This window comes from Polypterus senegalus, chromosome 13 (genome assembly GCF_016835505.1).
Source record: "Polypterus senegalus isolate Bchr_013 chromosome 13, ASM1683550v1, whole genome shotgun sequence".
NCBI lineage: Eukaryota > Metazoa > Chordata > Cladistia > Polypteriformes > Polypteridae > Polypterus > Polypterus senegalus.
The window spans coordinates 95,644,228-95,666,254 of NC_053166.1; the positions used below are offsets into that span (position 1 = coordinate 95,644,228).

The 22,027-nt window shown below is 39.0% G+C and overlaps 1 protein-coding gene across 5 annotated transcripts in view; it reads right to left on the reverse strand.

Moving 5' to 3' along the window:
- Positions 1 to 22,027, reverse strand: part of shank1 (SH3 and multiple ankyrin repeat domains 1) — a 670,907-nt gene that overhangs the window by 362,333 nt on the left and 286,547 nt on the right. For all 5 annotated transcript variants that reach the window (XM_039776090.1, XM_039776091.1, XM_039776088.1 and 2 more), the window contains exons 7-10: positions 5,692 to 5,859; positions 3,600 to 3,716; positions 3,394 to 3,471; positions 3,234 to 3,300 (exon numbers count right to left, since the gene is read on the reverse strand). In XM_039776090.1, the coding sequence (XP_039632024.1) occupies positions 3,234 to 3,300; positions 3,394 to 3,471; positions 3,600 to 3,716; positions 5,692 to 5,859 (430 nt within the window). The remainder of the gene's footprint in view (positions 1 to 3,233; positions 3,301 to 3,393; positions 3,472 to 3,599; positions 3,717 to 5,691; positions 5,860 to 22,027) is intronic.

Consider the following 22,027-nt stretch of genomic DNA (forward strand, 5'->3'; position numbering starts at 1 on the left):
GTTTGTGTCTTTGAGGAAGTAACTTCCCTTCACTGTGATCCAATTGTGCTATATCTCCAAACTAGTAAAACTCCTTAGCAGAATATTCAATTTACAAAGGTAATGTATAAAATAAGCATTGTTAGGTTGCTTCACTCAAACTATAACTGTAACCAGTCCCAGCTTCTAGTAATCTAAAATGAGAACTATTTTTGACTATTATCTGTGAAATTAGAACTGCAGTCACACTAACTCTCTCTTAATACTGGCACTCTTTACAAGCATGTGAAAGTTACATCTTGCATATCAACATGCCTTTCATTACTGCAACAGTTAGCAGTTTTAGTTAATATGAAACTAAAATATGAAATTACTTAGACACAGAGATCTGAAAGAATCCTTATTAAAATCAAACTCATTTTAAATATCATAGCTCCAGTCTTTACCTTTACACAGTCTTGATTAGGTTTTTAAACTTGTTTCTTATAATTCAGATATACAACCTTTAATTAATTATTCATGACAAGAACTGCTAAACTCATTGCCTTGGTGAGAGGGAAATGTGTTATATAAGAGGTCCAGCTGACACAATGTTTAAACAATTTTACATTTGATATAGATTGGGAAAATAGGTAAGTGAACAGAAAAAGATATATTTTAAAGCAAACTAAAATGTGTATGTATATATTTTTTTCACCAACAGATCTTCAGGTGAACTTACAAAAAAGTCTTCAAAATTGTTTTTTTATAAAAAGAATGTTTAGGAGTTCCTACATTGTGCCTACCTATAGATAACACTGGACAGCACTGGAAAATTCTTGTCATTTGTATACTAACAGATAGATCAGACAAACATACTAAACATATAAATTATTCTACATTTTCTAAGAATAAGACATGTATACTCAGACAAGGTGACAACGATGATGTTTGGACTGACAAGAAAGTAAACTGATGTAAAACCAGGCTCTGTCTCCTATAGAGACCACCTGCCAGATGTGCATAAGTGAACTAAAATTGCTCAGTCTGGCATTTCTGGTAGAAACCTCCTTATTTATTTACCCACCATTGTCCCTGATGTGTAAGAGTAGGAAAAACATACTTTATGCACAAATGATCTAACAACAACCTATTGAAGAGATGTACAAAGGAGCTTTTTTGCAGATTATGGAACAAAAGAACACAGAGAGGTTTCAGGGAGACAACAAGGAATTGATCGATTTGCCTGTTTACTGAAACCATTTAATCCAGTTTTATTGTTTTGAGAGGGTGAAGACTATCTTGGCACTATTAGGCACAAGACAAATTAAACCTACACCAGTAATCCAGGAAACTGTTTACTTCTGAATACAGCCACACTCTCTCATATAATCTGACATTAATGCTTTAAATGCATTGAATTAATTTACTTCTATAGTCATGTGGAACCAGGGCCTAAATAGGAAATATCAAACAGAAGGCAGGACACAAGCCTGAATGGGGCTTCAACCTATTTGAGAAATCACCCAGACTCATGAACATGTGCAAAATGTATATTTGAAAGTCAATGGAGTGCACACATATTTAGGACAAGGATGAAAATCATTTGATTTAGGTAGGAATCCTGAAATACACAGAAGAAGAATGCATATTTCACATTGACAGGATTAGACAAATAATGCCTGATTTTTTGGTTGTTATTTATTCATAATTTCACTATTGTTTTGGTGATATCATGTCTTATGCCATTTTATGCTTTTGTCTTTCATGTGTGCTGACATTTTGTGTACCTGCATTTCATGGGCACTACCATTTTGGTGATTTTAAATGCTGCTGCTACCTTGGTGTCAGATACCACAGGGCACCTTCACAGGTCCTTTGGAGTTCATGCCTCAGTGGGTCAGAACTGTTTTGGCAGTACAAGGAAACCTACACAATATTAGGTAGGTGGTTTTAAAGTTGTAGCTGATAGGTGTTTGTTTAATTTAAGTTTATATCTTACTATTATTGTTTTCTATTTCAAAATCTGTTTAGTACTGAAGTGGATCATAGGTATGAATATACTACATTGAACTTCATTATGTCCAAAGCAAATGATGGGTCATAGGATGTCTTTGAGCAGCTGTGAATTTTAGCATTTTGACAGTTTAACTAACACAAGCACACTGACCAAAGCTTTTGAGGTGAACCTTCTCTTTCATTCTATTGAAGAGCATGTTGCAAACATTTGGATCTTGATTTAGACATGTTTTGTAAACTTTAAGTGATCAGGAATTGGTATGCCATATTGGGTTGAACTGTTTATCCTCTACCAAACTTTCCTTGTGTTCTTATGAACCCATCAGCATTGCATTAAAGAGGCTATGCTCTGCATTACTAGTTTTTATGAACCTACTTTGAGAGTGGAAGAGATCCTGAATTGAAAGAATGATTTCATGTTTTTGAATTGAAGAAACACTTTAAAAATGCAACTTCTAGATGACAGTATTAGACTAGGTGATTGGTTTTTAGTGTATTAACACAAAATCAGATCTAGAAAATGGAAAGTTTGCAACTCTAGAATCATTGACAATGGGAAAATAAACTTTTTGAAGAGTGTTTTATGGAATGCTGTAATAGTAAATATAAGTATATATAAGTACAATAAATATATTCTCAAAAGTGCGCTTATTGATACTAGACAAGAAGCGAGTGTACACATTTACAAACCCCATTTCTTAGCCTACATAAAAAAAAAATAGGTAGCAACTTTATTAAACACTTTTACCCTCTACTCACATGAATTAGTTTAATGAGCTAAACTTCAAACTTAATCACAGTTGCAGTGGAGCTTGCATGTTCTCCACATATCAGCATGGGCTTTATTTTGGGTACTCCAGTTTTCCTCTCATATCTTTAGGGAATGAAATTTGGTGACTTTACAGTGTCACAGTATGATTGAGTAGGTCTGTGAATGACTGTACCCAACAAGGAACTAATCTCCTTTCTAGGACTGATTGCTGCCTTGCATTCAATGCTTTCAAGATAGATTCTAGCTCTTACAAACCTAAAACTGGATTAAATAAGTAGATATATGGATTTTTGCGCATTTTTGAGCTTATTAATAAAATTATAATGCATAAGACACAGTCCAGTCAAGAATACAATCAGTTCACCATACCAAACACTGATATTTATAAGACAGAAATAATTGTGTAATATATTTTCCTGCATGTATACATTGTGTACGTCAGATTGACAAATAAACAGACAAACACTTAGACTGACACACTCACCTACATCTGAATCTTGGTGATTCTTTATGATCTCTCCGAGTTCAAAGTGCCCGGCTATGACAGCCACCTAAAACACAAAATATGCTCAGTCCGAGTCACACCCTTTATACATTAAAGAGCAAAGGATAACTATTGGCAGAATGTAAAAAACAAATCTCACTTGAAATGGTGTTTGCCCATTGTTGTTTTTCATATCCTTATTGGCTCCTCGGTACAGGAGAATCCTTGCACAGCTCTCCTGGAGAAATAAGGCATCAGTTTAAATTAGAACAGCAAATTTTAAAAAATACAAAAAAAAAAAAAAATAAAAAGCAGTTGAGACATACAAAAAAGGGTAAATGAAGAAAAGAAAAATTGCTAATATACCTTATTATACAGTGCACATATGTGCAAGGCCGTATTGCCTGATGCATTTTGACTACTGGAGTCTGCTCCATAAAACAGCAGGTGTTCCAGGTGTTGTGCATGTCCATTTTGACAGGCCTGCACAAGAAACAAGCTGTGTGTGAGCTAGAGGAAGGCAATGTGATAAGAAAAAAGGCAATGGTGGAGAGAAGAAGGGTGAGGTGGCAACATGACAATTTACATCTGCAGATGTATAGATACCTGCGGAATGGAGATTTTAAATAATGAATTGATGAAATGAGGGTATGGAAGGTCTTCCACAAACACATCTATGCTTCCAGCTGCATCTATGGAGATACATAAAGATAATGAAATGATTGATGCAAACCAACCTGAAGTAGCAGGATGTAAGGGGATATGGGGGGCATACTAAATAAGTACAACAGAATACAATGAGACTGGTAGTAATAAATAGACACAAACAACAAGATGGATTCCAAAAAACAAAATCTGGAAAATGTTGAAACACCTGTATAAAGATTAATGGATGTTGAATGTGCTGTACAAAAATCAGCTTTGACTTTACAGCCACAGACATACAGTTTACCAAAAGAAAATCTCACTTTTTGTGATGTGTAAAATCTTTACATTTTCTCAGAGTATTACAAATAACAGTCTCCAATCCATTATATCTACACAAAAAGGATACAGTACTTATTTCCTTTAACAAATTTTAAAAACTTAACATTCTCAAAAAAGCTTAATCTAGGTAGCTATTGTTATTTTTTTCACTATTTTATACTTAAGTACTTTACATCATCTCCGCATGTGAATGTCCTCTAAAAGGATGAAATGGTAAAAAATCAATTTGAAGAATCTTAATAAGCTTTGTGTGAGAGACGTCAATAAAGTATCCCCACTAGATATCTAAATCACCTTAACTGCCTCCTATCACTTGCAAGATGCAGTGGTTTTATAGCAAATTTATCATATATTATTGTGCTCCCTGCTCTGCAATGGACGGCAAGCCCAGCAACCCTGTCTATTTCTATTGGTCACTATTTGCTGCTTGTGATCATAAATGAAAATGAGGAAACAGACTGATTAGTAAATCAGCCTGTTATTATTTCGCCCTTTTCATCACCTCAACTCAGAACAATGTTTGCAAAACTGCTGCCCCTGCACTGATTTATTAGTCAATCTCAAGACTTCTGCAGCTAGCCTACTGTTTCCCCATAACCCACATAGAGCAAACTACACTTTTCCAGTAAAACTCCTGTATAAACAACCTCAGATTTAGATGTACAAATTTATATTCTGAACACACTCAAATATTAAGCATTCCAGTTCATACCAGAGATCATGATAAGATGGGAATAAAAGGAAAGCTGCACATGTAAACAGCAGAGGTGAAACCCTCAGGTCCTCAAGCCTGACTTCTGTATGTGAATATACCAGAAAGATAGCTGACAACATACACTCTTAACAAAGTCCTATGCCAACTTAAATAGACTCAAACTAATGCCAAGTATGCAATAACTAGACAGAATGGCATGCAGCTACAGTCATGGAATTCTATATTTTAGTTCCTTTCACAAGATATTGTACAATATACTACGCAGGCAAATCAGCAAAGCACACATAGACAGAGATGCTGAGTTCCAATGACCTCTTAAATATTTGCAGAAGGACAAAGTGGCAACAGATCATACTAACATACTCTAATAATTTAATACTAGATTTCCATGATCACAATCACACACTATTACCTTTTGCCATATTATTGTATGTTATTCTTAGACATTTTTTAAAATGAAAAACTATTAATATGTGTTCAAATATTGTATAAAATTAATAATTATAAACAGCAGGGACATAAAGTAGCATAATTAAGGAAAATGAATGTACTGATGAACAATGTGCATCATGACTTATGTATATACTGTCTACAGAGATGTGAATATTGATTAAGTGACATAACATAAAAAATGTGCAAATCAGTGGCTGTATAAAGATTAGTCATAACTAATGAAATAATGGAAAAGCAGAAAGAGTAGAGATGAACATTTGGGAGAAGATGCAGAAATCCAATCATCAAAGCGATTGCTGGTACCTGGTGAATCTCCTCCCAGCCATTCTCATCCTGTATACCAATCTTTGCACGATGGTACAGCAAGCTCTCACAGCACATCGTCTCCCCCCCAACCATTGCAGAGTGATAAAGTGGAGTAAGACCACGACGATCTTTGTAATTGGGAGATGCTCCAAGATCAAGTAAAGCCTTTAAAAGAAAGAAAAGAGAGAGAGAGAGATTCTTCATGATAGGGACATTTTTATAATCATTGTATTTTCATAATGACGTCTGGGCTTAATCTTTTAAAAGTTGAAAATCATTCTCTGCCATTAGTTTGTACTGTCCAGCAAAATTTTACATGTACCCAAAGAGTTCAATGACTGTCACAATAATTTTCAAAAGGTTTACATATTAAAATCTGACTTTCAAGTATATTTTGAGAAAGGTTGGACCTAAAAAAGGTCAAATCTCTACTTATCATGGTAGTTGACTCTCAGTCAAATAAGAAATCCTTTCTTATTTCTCCACCAGTTGAACATATTAATGACAACTACATTATATCACATTTCTACATTTTTCACTCAGTGTTTACCATAAAAGATCAAAAATAAATACTTAAGCAAGGAACATGATAACATTCCATTATACTGTAGTAAATAAATATACTACAATAACTCAAAAATTCAGTAATCTATTTTGTGAACCAGCATTTTATACTACAGGAGACCAGGAAGCTGAAATACTGTACATTCCAAAAGCAATGGGTACAAGACAAAAACCACTTCAACACAGAACACCAATACATACCTGCTCTTATTTACACATGGCTTGCATAGAATTACTAATTAGGATGTATGAATGAACGGAGTACTTAAGGAAAACCTACAAGGTTACAGCGAACTTCATGCAAATGGATACCATGCCAGGAATTGTCTTAAAATGTGAACACTCATAAAATTATAATGGCAGGTGACTTTAATTGTGTTTTAAATCCAGACCTAGATAAGTCCCCAGTCACAGGGACGATGACATCCAACACCACAAGGACAATTACACATTTAGTAACTGATCACAACTTATCAGACCCATGAAGATTTCTAAACCCAAACTCAAGAGCATATTCCTTCTACTCTCCAGTGCATCATTGCTACTCAATAATTGATTATTTCTTAATAGATACAATTTCTTGCCTACAATTAAATCTTGTAAGTACAATGCTATGGTTATTACTGACCATGCCACTTTGATTTTGGAGCTAAAATCATTATGCCCTATATACCCATCTTGCAGATGGTGTCTTAATCCACTTTTATTAGCAGACAAGAACTGTACAGAATTTATATCCAAGCAAATCAATATTTTTTAGAGACAAATACATCCTCAGAGGTTTCTGCAGGAATACTCTGGAAAGGCCTTCTTAAGAGGACAGATTATCTCATATCTTTCCCACAGAAATAAATTGGAAACCAAGAAGGTATCAGAGCTAATCAGCGAAATAACTTGAATAGATCAAGAATATGCCAGATGTTCAAGTGAGGCACTTCATAGGAAAAGGCAGGCCCTGCACTCAGAATTAAACCTCTTAACAACTTAAGAAATTGAACAACTCATATATAAATCAAGACGTCATTATTATGGACATGAATTTCGCAATGCAATCCCAGTAATCACCAACACAAACCAAGACAAAATCATTGACCATATAAATATAATGCATACATTACTATAAATCCTTATATTCTACTGAGTTAAAAGAAGACAAGACACAATCTAATGCTTTTCTGGATGCATTCCAGATACCACAGATACTCTTAATGCAGAGGAACTGAATAAACCTCTGGCACTATCAGAATTATTAGATGCTATAAATTCACTTCAGAGTGGGAAAGCAGCATGCGCTGGATGGTTACCCTGCCGAATTCTATAAAAAATTCTCAACTCAGCTAGCTCCCCTTCTATTAGCAACATTTATGGAAACTAGAGAAAATAAAATTCTACCTCAAACTTTTTGCCAAGCATTAATTATCATCTTTCCTAAACAAAATAAGGACTTATTAAAATGTGCATTGTACAGATCAATGTCGCTTTTGAATAACAATGTTAAGATACTCTCCAAAGTCCTAGCTAGAAGGATGGAGAAAGGGCTGCCTTCAGTAATCTCACAAGACCAAACTGGATTTATTACATGCAGACACTTCCAATCTTCGACGCCTATTTAATGCAATATATTCTCCCACAAAGTCAAACACCCCGGATATATTATTATCGTTGGATGCAGAAAAATCATTTCATATAGTTGAATGGAACTACTGTCACGCACAAGCGCTTGGGGAGCAGCTTAAGGACCTGACGTGCAACGTAACAAGTTGTGCCGGGGACAATGGCAGGGTACTAACCGCTCTCTTTCAATTTTTCAGAAAAGATGAAGCAACGCTGCTATAATTCTGCCTGGATGACTCAAAGAACCACAACACTTCCGGGTCCCTTTCTACTTTCTGGTCCACGTTTGATGATGTGATTTACCCATCCATCACCACGTCTTTCCCAGCATCCCACTGTTTAATTTCCGGTACGCTACCATAAATTGTCCAGCTACTCATCCTTGTGCATCTAATGATTTACTGGAATTATTTTGACTGCTATTTTTTTACAGTAAACAGGGCTAAAAATTCTAAAACTTTGACCTTGTTGTCTGTATTTATTAAACTACCTTTTCACTACATTGGAGAAATTTGGGTATGGCCCAAACATTTGTGCATGGATCAAGCTACTGTATACCAATCCAGAAGCATCAGTTTGCATTAACACCATTAATTAAGAATAATTTAAACTAGAACATAGTACCAGACAAGGATGCCCCTTGTCACCACTGCTTTTTGCAATTGCCATTGAGCCTCTGGCAATTCACTGTTGAAATGCAATTGAGATAAAAGAGGATTATCAGAGAAGGACTGGAACAGAAAGTTTCTCTAGGTGCAGATGATATGGTACTCTATATATCAGATCCACAAAATACTGTGCCTGGAGTTCTGACAGCACTAACAGAATTTCTGGTCTCAGAATCAATCTAAATAAAAGTGTGCTCTTCCCAGTGGATTCTCAAGCATACAATATTAGATTGGACACCTTCCCTTTTATCATCACAGATCAGTTTAAATACCTTGGGGTAAACACCACAAGTAAACATAAAGCTCTTTATGAACAAAATTTTGAAGTCTGGATGGAAAAAGTTAAGCAAGATTTGCAAAGATGGTGATCCCTTCATCTCACTTTAGCTGGAAGAATTAACATCGTTAAGATGAATATCCTTCCTAAGCTTCTGTTTTTATTTGAAAAAATTCCAATATATATCAATAAATAGCTTTGTAAGAAATTAGATTCAACTATAACATCATTTATTTGTAATTCAAAACATCCATGTATCCAAAGGGCAAATGCATAAAGACCTAAGGTGGAAGGCGGCATGGCTCTACCCAACTTTCAATTTTATTACAGGGCACCAAATATACAAGCTATAAAAACCTGGACATTGACACAAATAGATGAATAGACACAGGATTGGTCCACAATATAAATAAAATCCTGCAGTACTTCTTTATATTTCTTGCTTTGTACTCCAATACATACAAGTTATCACCAATATACTAACAACCCAACTGTGCTTCACCCAGTCAGAATATGGAACCAATGTAGGGAGTATTTTAAGACAGAGAAGCTTTTATCTGTGGCACCTCTACACGAGAACAACCTTTTCCACCCTCTCAAACGTATTGGACAACCCTGCCCAATTTTCCTCACCTCCCACCCACCTCTATCCCGGACAAAATAGTGATCAGTCTTGAGGACTCAGACAGCATCTCTGTAATATATACTGTATAACCACTCTACAGTCCCTCCCTTTCAAAAATGCAAGAGAACAGTGGGAAAAGGATCTCTCGCTCAACATCTCAGAAAAGGAGCAAAAAGAAATTATATATTGAGCGCATCTCTTTCATTTAAAATTGTACAAAATGTTTCCAGGGCAAGAACTAACCTGCGAACATTGCAATCAAGTTCAGGCCTCACTGGGGTCATAATCCCTCGTAATCCACTAACATCTGTGTTTGGGGGTACTCCTAGATGGGCTTAAAGTGGAGTAGGACAAACAAATTGTAATTGCCTTTACTACACTATTGGCACATACAGTAGACTTATCTTGGTCAACTGGAAGAATCCTAACTCTCCTATTCTGTCAGTGGGTAACTGATGTTATATACTATTTGAAACTGGAAAAAATCAAATTCTCACTTAAAAGATCTATACAAAACTTTTTCAAACCTGGTAGGATTAAATCAAAAACATTTTAGAATAAGCATTTAAATTGAGGAAGCAGGTTCTCTCCCCTCTTTAACTCCATTTATCTTCATTCATTTATTAATTTATCTATTTACTTATTTTTACTAGCTTTAAGTGTTACTCTGCTGGCCTAGCTCTCTTTCTCTGGGGTGGTGGTTGACGTGTGTCAAACCTTTTTTTGTAAAACTTGAGTTATTTTTATGGAATGCTATTTGATTTTAATAAAATCAATAAAATGAAAAAAAAAGGTCTATAAGGTGTTAGGTAGCAGATATACCTAAATATACCCAATAAATCCTAACTTGAAAAATATTTCCATAAACTAATTAGAAACAATTGAATAAATTTATTTTAATGATGTTTTTATGTTTCTAAATTACATTTTGTATTATATTTTAGAATATACATTAATAAATATGCAGGGTTTTTTTTCTGTTTTTTTCACAACCATAAAGTGTCAGTCTCCTAGTGTAGTTTTATTATTCCTTGAAACTCTGAGTAGATCAACAATTTCAGATTGTAATGCATAATTCTGTAGGCATCTTTCAATAAGTTCTGTTAGGTAAAATAGGGCTCACACTATTTAAAACTAGAAGTTAGAAGACATATATTGAAGTCCACCATAAATGTAACTGGAAGCTATTGTAAAGAACTAGGGACTAATGAGTATGAGGTTGTACATCTTAGTTTTTGTCATTATCCTTGTAATAGCATTTTGAATAAAGTGAAAGCTATAAAGGGTGGCACAGTGCTGCTGCCTCGCAGTAAGGACACCCGGGTTCGCTTCCCGGGTCCTCCCTGTGTGGAGTTTGCATGTTCTCCCCGTGTCTGCGTGGGTTTCCTCCGAGTACTCCGGTTTCCTCCCACAGTCCAAAGACATACAGGTTAGGTTTATATGGGATCCTAAATTGTCCCGTGTGGGTGTGTGTGTACCCTGTGGTGGACTGGCACCCTGCCTGGGATTTGTTCCTGCCTTGCACCCTGTGCTGGCTGGGATTGGCTCCAGCAAAACCCCATGACCTTGTATTAGGATATAGCAGAATGGACAATGACTGACTGAAAGCTATAAAGAGAACAATTTAAGCAGCATGTAAACAATACTATGAGACACTCCAAAGACTAACACACACTCTTGGGTGCTGTACTGTAGAAAACTTCTCAGTGCATCTCTCCATGTTTTGTGCCTCTCTTTGTATTCTAAATTAATTTAAATTGTTTCTTTTGTTTACTATTGCCTGTCTCTTAGTATTTTTAAATAAAATTCTTAATAATATCTGTGAAATTTTCCTAATTTTGATTGTTATCATCTATGGAATTCACATGGGTCCAAATTAGTGACGGGTTGGAGAGGAAAAAGAAAGGGCAGAGAGGGCTCTTTTTCCTTAGGAGACTGCATTTCTTTAATGTAAGAAGTGACATCCTTCACATCTTCTATAACTCTGTGATGGTAACTGAGATCTTCCTCCCTGTGGTGTGCTGGGCTAGTCACATCACTTCAAGAATCAACAAGCTAATTAAAAGGGCAAGCTTAGCTATAGGATGCACTCTGGACCCCTTGGAGGTAGTAGTGAAGGAGAAAATTACAACAAAACTGAGTGCAATTATGATCAATGCTGCATATCCTCGCTCTGACACATCGAGTACTTTCAGCTAACTAATTATTCAGCAGTAGTGTGTTAAGAAACTCTGCTGGGGCTCTTTTATACCAACAGTAATACATGAGCATAATGCCTCCCTGTGATTGTGACAGCCAAGTCAGAGCTTTTCTTTCTTTTTAATTTTCTTGCTTTATGGTTATTCTGGTTTGTGTTCAGACTATAATGTATGTGTATATTTATTTATTTACTTATCTACCTATTTATGTGTTGTCACAGATGGCCAGGGTTCTTGTCCAGCTGGGATGCCTCTTCATTCTATGGACCGGGGGAACAAGCCTGGGCAGGACAGTATCTCCCCCATAACGCTAGATAGCAGTCCTCCTGGGTTGCATTGGGGCCATGGGCATGGGATTTTGGAACTCAAAAAGACATCAAAGGGCGCTGCAGTGGTTCCTGAGCCCTTGTGGGTGGTTTTTCCACCACACCTGGAAGTGCAGCCGGAAATGGGTCAGCAAACACCTGAAACACTGGGCTATAAAGGGAGCCAGCAATCACCACTCCGGAAGCCAGAGTTGGGAGGAGAGGGACTGAGCTTGCTGGAGAGGAATGGAGGAGAAAAAGAAGAATAATTGTGGTGATTTTGCTATTGTGTTTGTGGGACCTGTATTGTGCCTGTGGGAATGGGGAAAGTGTTACCCACAGGCGAAGAAAACACAAAAATAAACTATTTAATTGTTTTATAAGTTTGCCTCCTGTGTCTCTCTGTGTCGGGTCAAGTGATGGTATAGCGCCTTTGTCACAGTATTTAAAGAGCTTCTGTAAAAATCAAAAATTTCCCCCTGTGGAGAGATAAAGTTCTATCTATTTATCTTTCTTGAAAGCAGCAGAAAACACTACTACTTTGTTGATTAAACATATCATAGGTCCCTCTCAGGGCAGCATGGTGGCGCAGTGGTAGCGCTGCTGCCTCGCAGTTAGGGGACCCGGGCTTGCTTCCCGGGTCCTCCCTGCGTAGAGTTTGCATGTTCTCCCCGTGTCTGCGTGGGTTTCCTCCGGGCGCGCCGGTTTCCTCCCACAGTCCAAAGACATGCAGGTTAGGTGGATTGGCGATTCTAAATTGGCCCTAGTGTACTTGGTGTGTTTGTGTGTGTCCTGCGGTGGGTTGGCACCCTGCCCAGGATTAGTTCCTGCCTTGTGCCCTGTGTTGGCTGGGATTGGCTCCAGCAGACCCCCGTGACCCTGTATTCGGATTCAGCGGGTTAGAAAATGGATGGATGGATGGATAGATCCCTCTCAATCATAAACCACAAGTTCTTTGAATTTATTGTTCGTTGGTAATGGTTTGCTAGAATATGTGATTTCTCCACAGCAGAAATAAAAAGAAGTCATCTGCATTTGAAACAAGTTTTATAATTTGAAGGTCATTCTATGATAAACTTTCGGTTAACCCTGGTTGGTGAAATATAATGGAAAAATTAAGTAGAGTATTAACCCACTTGAATCCTGGAGCCCTTTTAGCTTTAAGAAATGTATTTCAAAAACAGGCCTAAATAATATTCCATACTTTTCTGTAGAGACTTTACACATACAATATGAGGATTTGGTGAAAAATTTAAATTAAAAAAAATCATTAGACCCTACATCACAAATATGATTGTACTTTAGATTTGTTGCCCACATTGCCTAAAGGAAATACTGTACTTATGGTTGTCATGTCCTGAACATAAGCTTGTGGGAAATTATATTATAAACAGAATTTAAAGGACGAGTTTATTGGTCCTGTGAGAGAGAAATGGTTATTCCTTCAAAAGAAAAGGATGACTTGTTACATCATTGTATTGATTATATAATGTAATAAGATCATTGGGCAAAGTAACTATCCCCTCCTCCAGTCTTATCCTAAATCAAGTAATGGGCTCAAAGACACTTATAAAGCTTAAGTAGTGCTTATAATTTGATTTGCATTAGGAAAGACTACAAGTGGAAAATGGTGTACATTACAGTCAGTGGTCATTATGTGTAAGAGGATATACATTGTGGATTGGCTAATGCTCCAGCTTTCTTTTAGTAATTTGTAATTTATATTTTTAGAGATGTTTTGGGAATTTTTTGGCTTGAGGTTCATTAACATTTTGATTATGAGTTCAGTGTTATGTAATTTCTAGATGTGTTTTGATTATGAATCCATCAAAAATTTCCTCTATCCTAGATTGGAAAGTGCCAAAAAATATAAAACTATTTCAGCCATTTCATATATTTGCAAATTACTATAGACGCAACTAAAACTTCTTCCAATACATTTACTTAGACACCAGAGGAACTATTTGTCAGTAAAAAGAATGTCTTCCTCTGCAAAACTTGCTGATGCCTTGAAGCAATTCGAAATTACGGTTGACTAATCTGAAATTGATATCAGTTTCACTTTTTCCCCAGAGATTTCCAGATTATGGAAACTAATGCACTTACTACACATGCACTTTTTTTTTCCTAGGAAACACATTCAAACTTAACAGAATAATGCAGAATGGGAATTTTATTAAAAACAAAAAACAAAAAACTTTGGAAGAGGTATCACTTGCCTTTAATCACCTTCACTAACTATAAAAATGTAGTGTATCCAAAGATAGCCAAGTATCTCAAATTTTGCAAAACCACATTACTATATTTTTCAGCCTTTTTCATTTTGTTGTTTCATACCCTTCTAAGGATAAAACAAAGAAATGAATATTCTGTCCTGACGGTTTGACAATGATGAATCACTAAGGTTAGCATACCTCCTGAGGCAAAAAGCAGGACACAGAAATACAAAAAATGCTTTCTCCATATAAGTGGGATGGGGTTTGGAATTTCATTCCATGTAAGTCTGTATGAGCAGGTGTGGGTGGTTAGATATCCATGCGATTGTATTTACTTACTAACTTCCTTAATGTGCACAGTAACATCTGTGGCAGAGCGACGGGCACTAAGCAAATTCCTGTCAATCATGAATAATCCACTGCTTTCACTTAACAGTGTCATCTCCAGGCAGAGGAGTAGCTTCAGTGACAGACTTTTGTCACTGTCCTGCTCCACTGACAGACTGAGGAGATCGTTCCTCCCCCACACTATGCGACTCTTCAATTCCACCTGGGGGAGTAAATGCGAACATTAATTTTATTTAAATTCTTTTCATTTTTATTACTATTTAATTTAATATTGTTTCTTTGTATCAGTATACTGCTGCTGGATTATGTGAATTTCCCCTTGGGATTAATAAAGTATCTATCTATCTATCTATCTATCTATCTATCTATCTATCTATCTATCTATCTATCTATCTATCTATCAGTACAGAAGCTTATTCCCACCACTCAGGAAAACAAATATTGATTGCGCTATATTGTAAAGTAGGTGGATTGCCAGATAAGAAAAATAACAACAGAGGGACTTATTCATTGTAATTAAACAATCTGTTTTACAGATTTTAAATGAGAACTCTCAATATAATCAAATTACATAATATCTTTATCCTTCTGAAGTTTTTTATCACCGTAAAGTAGACAGTGTATACATGAGATTAGAAGTTGTAACAAGAATGTTATGTTACGCAGTATCCAGGAGCTGTTGAGAGTTGGTCAAAAAAGTTCCTACTCCTTAGTTTGGCACACTTGTCAGGTTTTATCTGGATCTGTAAGCAATACAGCAAAGATTTTAAAAAGTAATGAAACTGCAAAGCAAATCCAAGAGCTTACAATACAGCCATAAGTTAAGATAGAACTTAAGACTTTGGGAAACAGATCATAATCATGAAAAATGTTTAAAATGATGACTGATAGGTTGATTGTTAGATGAAAGTTTAAAATCTGTTTTTCAAGGGGAGCACAAATTGAACTTGGTTAGAGAAACAACAAAAGCAAAGAAAAGTACTTACAACTCCTGATATAAGGAAAACAGGTGCACTGAAAGTATACTAGATAAGCCTGGTGTATTTCCACTGACTATTATAGAATAATATAAAGATTGTCTTTTCCTGGAATAATTTCTAGGGAAAAAACTGGTAAATCTAACTAATTGCAGTTTAAAGTAAATCCATTCCACTTCATTTTAATGGTAATGCCCTGCAGTACAGTTTTGCTGGATGAAACAGCTATAAATAAATGGATACCCTGAAGCATATACCAGTCATTGTCAAAATTTGTTCATTAATACACTTCTTTTATTGCTGTCATATGTTAATACAGATTGATCAGAAAGTATTATTATTCTTGGATGACAAGGCTTTATCCACTTATTTCCCATTGTATGTATTTTAGACGCACGAAATGTCTAGAAAAGAAAAGCTGCTACAGAATTGATGCAAGAAACTCGGTGTGCTGAAAACACCCAAGTCTTGTTCAGTTGAAGAGGATAAACTACCAACTAAACATATGGTTGGCATGGAAACAGCAATGCTAAAACGTTTGCATGAAAATTGAAATTAGTGACAATTGAGTGGCTTCAGAAAGAAAATAAAACAAGTGATCTTAAAGAAGCATGTGCAAAAAGTGGTAGAGGAACAAGGACATGATTAGTTTTTAAGAGTTATGCCAAAGAAGACATTCTAAATATGGCAAAAATGCTTTCTCTCCTAATGGTAAGTCATTACACGGATCAGTTGAGGAATTTGATTTTGATATTACCAACTTTGAGCATAAGTCTCTAATGGATGAAGACACAGTTGAAGAATTATATGACCAAACAAAACTTTAACTGTTGCATTTTTATATAACGTCAATGATGTGTATTTCAAAAACCTGACGTGCTAGCCTAATTCCAATTTCATGTACAACGTAAGAAATCAGTGTAAAAAACTTAATAAAGAGCTTGCTCCCTGTAGCAAACAAAAAATATTTTTTTGTAGACCAGTGATCAGTGCCATCTATACTCATGCCCTTAAAAGTGCATTAGTATTTAGGCTAAAACCAGTTTTGGTCATATCTAAATGTTTACTTTCTATAAAATATATCTTTCAAAGTTATGCAATATTTTCATATTGTAACGTCATGAGGATGATGTATATTAATACTACCATATAAATATTACTTAGAAAAATATTATCTATTATATACTGTAGTACCTTATATCTATCTACCCATCTGTTATATAGCACAAGGACTCTTATCTTTCGCACTGGTGTGATTATGATATATTACAATCAAAACGTATCTTTAAATTTGACTAAACTCAGTAACATTTTACTTAATCCACGTTCCTTGTCTCTCTGAATGACAACTCTCTCTATAGCATAGCTCTTTTGACTATAGTATAAGTTTAAAGAGGTTATTGACAAGCTTTAAAATGCACTGGTGAGGCCTCATCTGGAGTACTGTGTACAGAGAAGAATATCTGGGCTCATTCCAGGGTTACAGGGGATGAATTATGAAGAAAGATTAAAAGAGCTGAGTTTTTTCAGTTTAAGCAAAAGAAGATAAAGAGGTGACATGATTGTTTTAAAGTGTTTAAAATTATGAAAGGAATTAGAACAGTGGATCAAGACTGTTATTTTAAAATGAATTCATCAACAACACAGACACAGTTGGAAACTTGCTAAGGGTAAATTTCACACAAATATTAGAAAGGTTTTCTTTACGCAGAGAACCATAAACATTTGGAATAAGCTACCAAATAGTGTGGTAGAATGTAAGACTTTACCTACTTTCAAAACTGGACTTTATGTTCTTTTAGAAGAATTAAGTGGATGGGACTGGAGAGCTTTGTTGGGCTGAATGGCCTATTGTCATCTAGATTGTTCTAACGTTCTAAAAGAAAGTCTAGTAAGAAATAAAAACACATTCAGAAGATATCATAAAGTGATTTTATAGACCGTGTTTTGGCAGAATGCATATTCTAAAACAAAAAAAAATTAATTTAATTTTAGTAGGATAAGTTTTGAACAGATGCAGCCACACCTCAGTTGGATATGTTGGGATAAGCATTTCTGTGTGAAGACAGTGAGGAGATATGGGGCAGGTTTAACACTACAATCCTTGAAGCCTATGAAAAAACTTAAATTGCTTCACACCTCTCTTTTGTTTTGTAAACACATTGATCAGCACAGGCAGCAAGCAGCTTACTATTCTATTCTGAACCCCCAAAACTGACACAGCTCAAGTCACAGAGAATATTCTCATAGTTAAAGTCTGTTTATCTGAATGTGAGATGCCTGGAGTTGTAAAGGGTAAATAATATATCGTCATTTGGAATACATACATTTCCTGTGTCTTCCATGTCTACAACAATCTGTGTAAATGTAGGATGAAATTCGAGGCAGGAATTGTTGAACATGTAACTAAAAGAGAAACGTTTTTCATATTGTAGCGACCCGTGGTCGAGTCTTGAAGATTTTCAAGCCGATTTCGCCATGCACCTCTTCCAAGCTGTCGGCTAGCGGATTGCCAGCATTAGGCACGCAGCTGTACCCAGCTCTTTAAGTACGAGCGCTCGTGTCCCATACACCGCACGACTCACGAGCTGCCTCGGCAGCACGCAGCTGTACCCAGCTTCTTAAGTAACGAGCACTCGTGTCCCATACACCGCACGACTCGAAAGTGTCTCGCATTAATTGCTTAGATGAAATCTTAGCAATGAATAACAGCTCTGTCCTGTTGTATCTCTTTATTCACAGATAGCCAGAAAGCAAAGCTCAAATTCATCCGCTTAACCACTGTCAAGGTCAACAACAAAACGACATTTCTTAACGGCGGTATCTATTTACATTTTACAACCCGGACGGCGATATCCCAACCCACCCCACCGGGCTGTGCACAAACACATATAACATTTACAACAGGAAAGACAATTACGAACTTAGTTAATCTTTACACACAATAACTTTCACATAAATTTCCCATAAATTCCCACAACTATTTTACATAATTTACCCATTAAGGCGCCACTCCGCCAGCGCTGACTGCCGGGTTGCTACACAGCCCCCAAGAGGGTTAGTGTCCCCACAACCCTAATTTTCACAAACAAAGTCTGATAAATGTCCTGGCCGGGCGGCGGACACATTTGGGCCTGCCTGACTCTTCATCACCGTGCCAGGCTCAGTCCTGAGACTGTCAAGTTCTGTCTCGCACCGAGGGTGGATGTTGGAGAGTTGCTTTGGTTCTCAAGTCTTTCTGGTGCTGGGGCCAATGGGTGGTATGGTGCCAAACGGTCTTTATGCAGCACCACCCGCCTGCCCGTCCAGGCATTCGGACTCGAAAACCACGTCCAAATTGCATCCAAAATTTCTCCAGGTCCCTGCCAATGGTGCGTCAGTTTTGGGACAACCCCGCTTCCTCTGGGGCAAAACACCCACACTTTGTCCCCTTGCTTCAGGGTTGGACCATGCGCCGAGTGTCATATGCCCGCTTCTGGCGGGCTCCAGCTCCCTCTAGGGCCTCTCTGGCCAGTTGGTGTACAGTGTCCAGTCGCTCTTTCAATCGCCGGAGATAGTCCGCTTGCGGACCGCCAGCAAGCTCAGGCTCAGGGGTGAGCCAAACACCAAGTCCACCGGCGCGCGATCTCCCTTCCGAACATCAGCCCCGCCGGTGTGCACTGACTCGATTCCTGAACAGCCGTCCTATACCCACAAGACCAGAGGCAAATGTTGATCCCAGTCTCTCTGGTGTTGACTAGTGAGGATCGCAAGTTGGCGCCAAGGTGCGGTTAAACCGTTCTACCAGTCCATCGCTTAGCGGGTGAAGGGGTGGTCCGGTCTTCTTCACCCCATCCGCTGACACACCTCTTTAAACAACCGCTCTCAAAGTTCCGCCCTGGTCGCTGTGCAGTTCATTCGCACCCAATCGAGTGAACATTTCGTCCAGCAGTTTTTGAGCGGCTGTGGAGGCACTTTGATCTGGAATGGCGTATGCCTCCGGCCATTTGGTAAAATAGTCCATCGCCACTAAAACAAAACGATTTCCGCCTCTGTGGTAGGGAAAGGACCCAGCACATCTACCCCAATCCTCTCCATGGGAGCCCGACGAGATACTGTTGTAGTGGCGCGTGAGAGCGCTGACCAGGTCCTTTCTGCGCCGCGTGCAAACGCCACAGCAGTGGACGTGCATCTCCGCATCTTGTCGACATCCGGCCAATAGAATCGCTGCCGCAGCCGACGCACTGTCTTTGCATTTCCAAAGTGCCCAGATCCAGCTGCTCCATGAACCCAACGGAGGACCGCAGCGTAAAGCCATGGGAACCAGAAGTTGCAAATGGTCAGTACCCCTCTTGGTGCCTGCCATCTTCGTAGATCACACCATCGCGCAACTCCAGGCTGCCCCACTGCGAATGTAACAACTTGAGTTCCGCCCTTGGGAAGATACGGTTTGCCAATCGGGCATTCCTGGGTCTCCAGCCAGCCCCTTACCTCCTTCAGCACTTGGTCGCCTGCTTGTAGTTGCCTTAACTGGTCGATGGTGAATGGTTCCTCTGCTCCATCCGTTTCTTCTAGTCCGGCTGCTGATGATGATGGTCCCATACCCCTTTCCTCTTGCCGGCGGCAATACCGACAGTCGTCGAGGACGCATGGTCGCCTGGAGAGGGCATCAGCATTTGCATGCTGCCGCCCTGGTCGGTGTTGCACCTCGAAATCATACTCCTGAAGTATTTCTATCCACCTTGCCACCTGGCCCTCAGGTTGCCGGAAGTTTAACAGCCATGTAAGGCTAGCATGGTCAGTTCGAATCGTGAACTTAGTGCCCAAAAGGTAAGGCTTGAAGTGTCGCACTGCCAAGATCACTGCCAATAGTTCCCGCCGGGTAACACAGTAGTTTTTCTCCGCCGACTGAGGCTGCAACTATAGTAGGCCACCACTCTTTCTCCGGTCTCCCCCTTTTGGGAGAGTACTGCGCCGACCCCCACATTACTGGCGTCCGTGTCCAATATAAAGGGTTGGTTGGGGTCAGGGTATGCCAGGACAGGTGCACTGGTAAGAGCAGCTTTGAGTTGTTGGAAGGCATCGGCGCAGTCCTCCGTCCACTCAACTGTTGGCCCTTACTGCTAGCTGGTGCAAGGGGTTAGCAATAGTTGCAAAGTTTTTCACAAATCTTCGTAGTATGAGGCTAAGCCCAGAAAGCTCCGCAGCTCGGTGACGTTGGCTGGTGGGGCCAGTTGCTCACGGCAGTCACCTTTGTTGGGTCGGTAGCCACTCCACTCTCGCTAACCACATGTCCCAGAAACTGAGTCTGTTGGGAGAGGAGGTTACATTTTGCGGGTTCAACCGCAACCCGGGCGCTACTAATGGCCGCCAAGACTTCCCGTAAGTTGTGGATAGCCTGATCAAAGTCTCTGGCATGGATTAACAAATCGTCCAGATAGACCACACACCGGTTCGGGAATGTCTTTCAGAACCCTCTCCATCAGTCTTTCAAAAGTGGCCGGTCGCTACACAGCCCAAACGGCATCACTTTGAATTGCCACAACCCTTGCCCTATGGTGAATGCGGTTTTGTGTCGGTCCTCTGGTGCTAGTTCCACTTGCCAATACCCACTGCGCAAGTCCAAGGTGCTGAACCAGCAGGATCCAGTCACATAATCCCGTGCATCATCGATGCGGGCAGTGGGTATGAGTCTTTTCGAGTGACTTCGCTTAACCTTCGAAAGTCCACACAGGGCCAACCCCCGCTTTCTTCCGTACCATGACCATTGGTGCAGCCCAGGGCTGTCCGGCTCAATGACGCCGTTGGCTGCCATCTCACAAATCATTTCCTCGGCAGCTTGACGCTTCGCAAGAGGCAATCGGTGGGGCGCAAACGAATGGGAGCGCATGGCCAGTGTCTATGTGATGTTTCACTAAATTCGCTCTAGTACAGTCCTCCTCTCGAGCTGCAAAACGCCCACATAGTCTCTCAAAAGTTGCTGAAGTTGCTCCTGCTGTGTCGCGCTCAGATGTTCCCCACTTCGACGGCCCAATTCCTCTACAGCGGCGACGGTCTCAGCTGATGGGTGGTCGCGTGAGGAAGACCGCTGGGAAGCACTGGTCTGAGCTGCAACATTCTCCTGAGGATCCCCTTGAGCCTCTGCATCTCCTGAGCAACGATCGGGAGCCGGTGAGCCGCAGGATTCAGGCAAATCCAAGCCAGCAGCCCTTCCAGGACGGTTCCGCCCGCTTGGAGCGCACAGTCTCATTACTTAAGCAAAGGACGGCCCTAGAGACATCAACACATGCTCCCCAGTGGGCCAACAAGTCCAACCCGATAATGCACGGATCTTTTATATCTGCAAGCCAGAATTCGTGGTTGGTCTGGCTCGTCCCTACCATCACAGATAACAGTTTCTTTCCGGCATTACTGTCCGTTCACCCGTAACCGTGCGTAGTTCGCTATTTGTGGGGGTCCAGCCCTCGGAAGAAGACCAGCTGTTTCGGGTAACACTCCTTTTCTCAGCAAACAAATAGTGGACCCCGTGTCCACTAAGGCACTGCATGGCCATCCATCAATA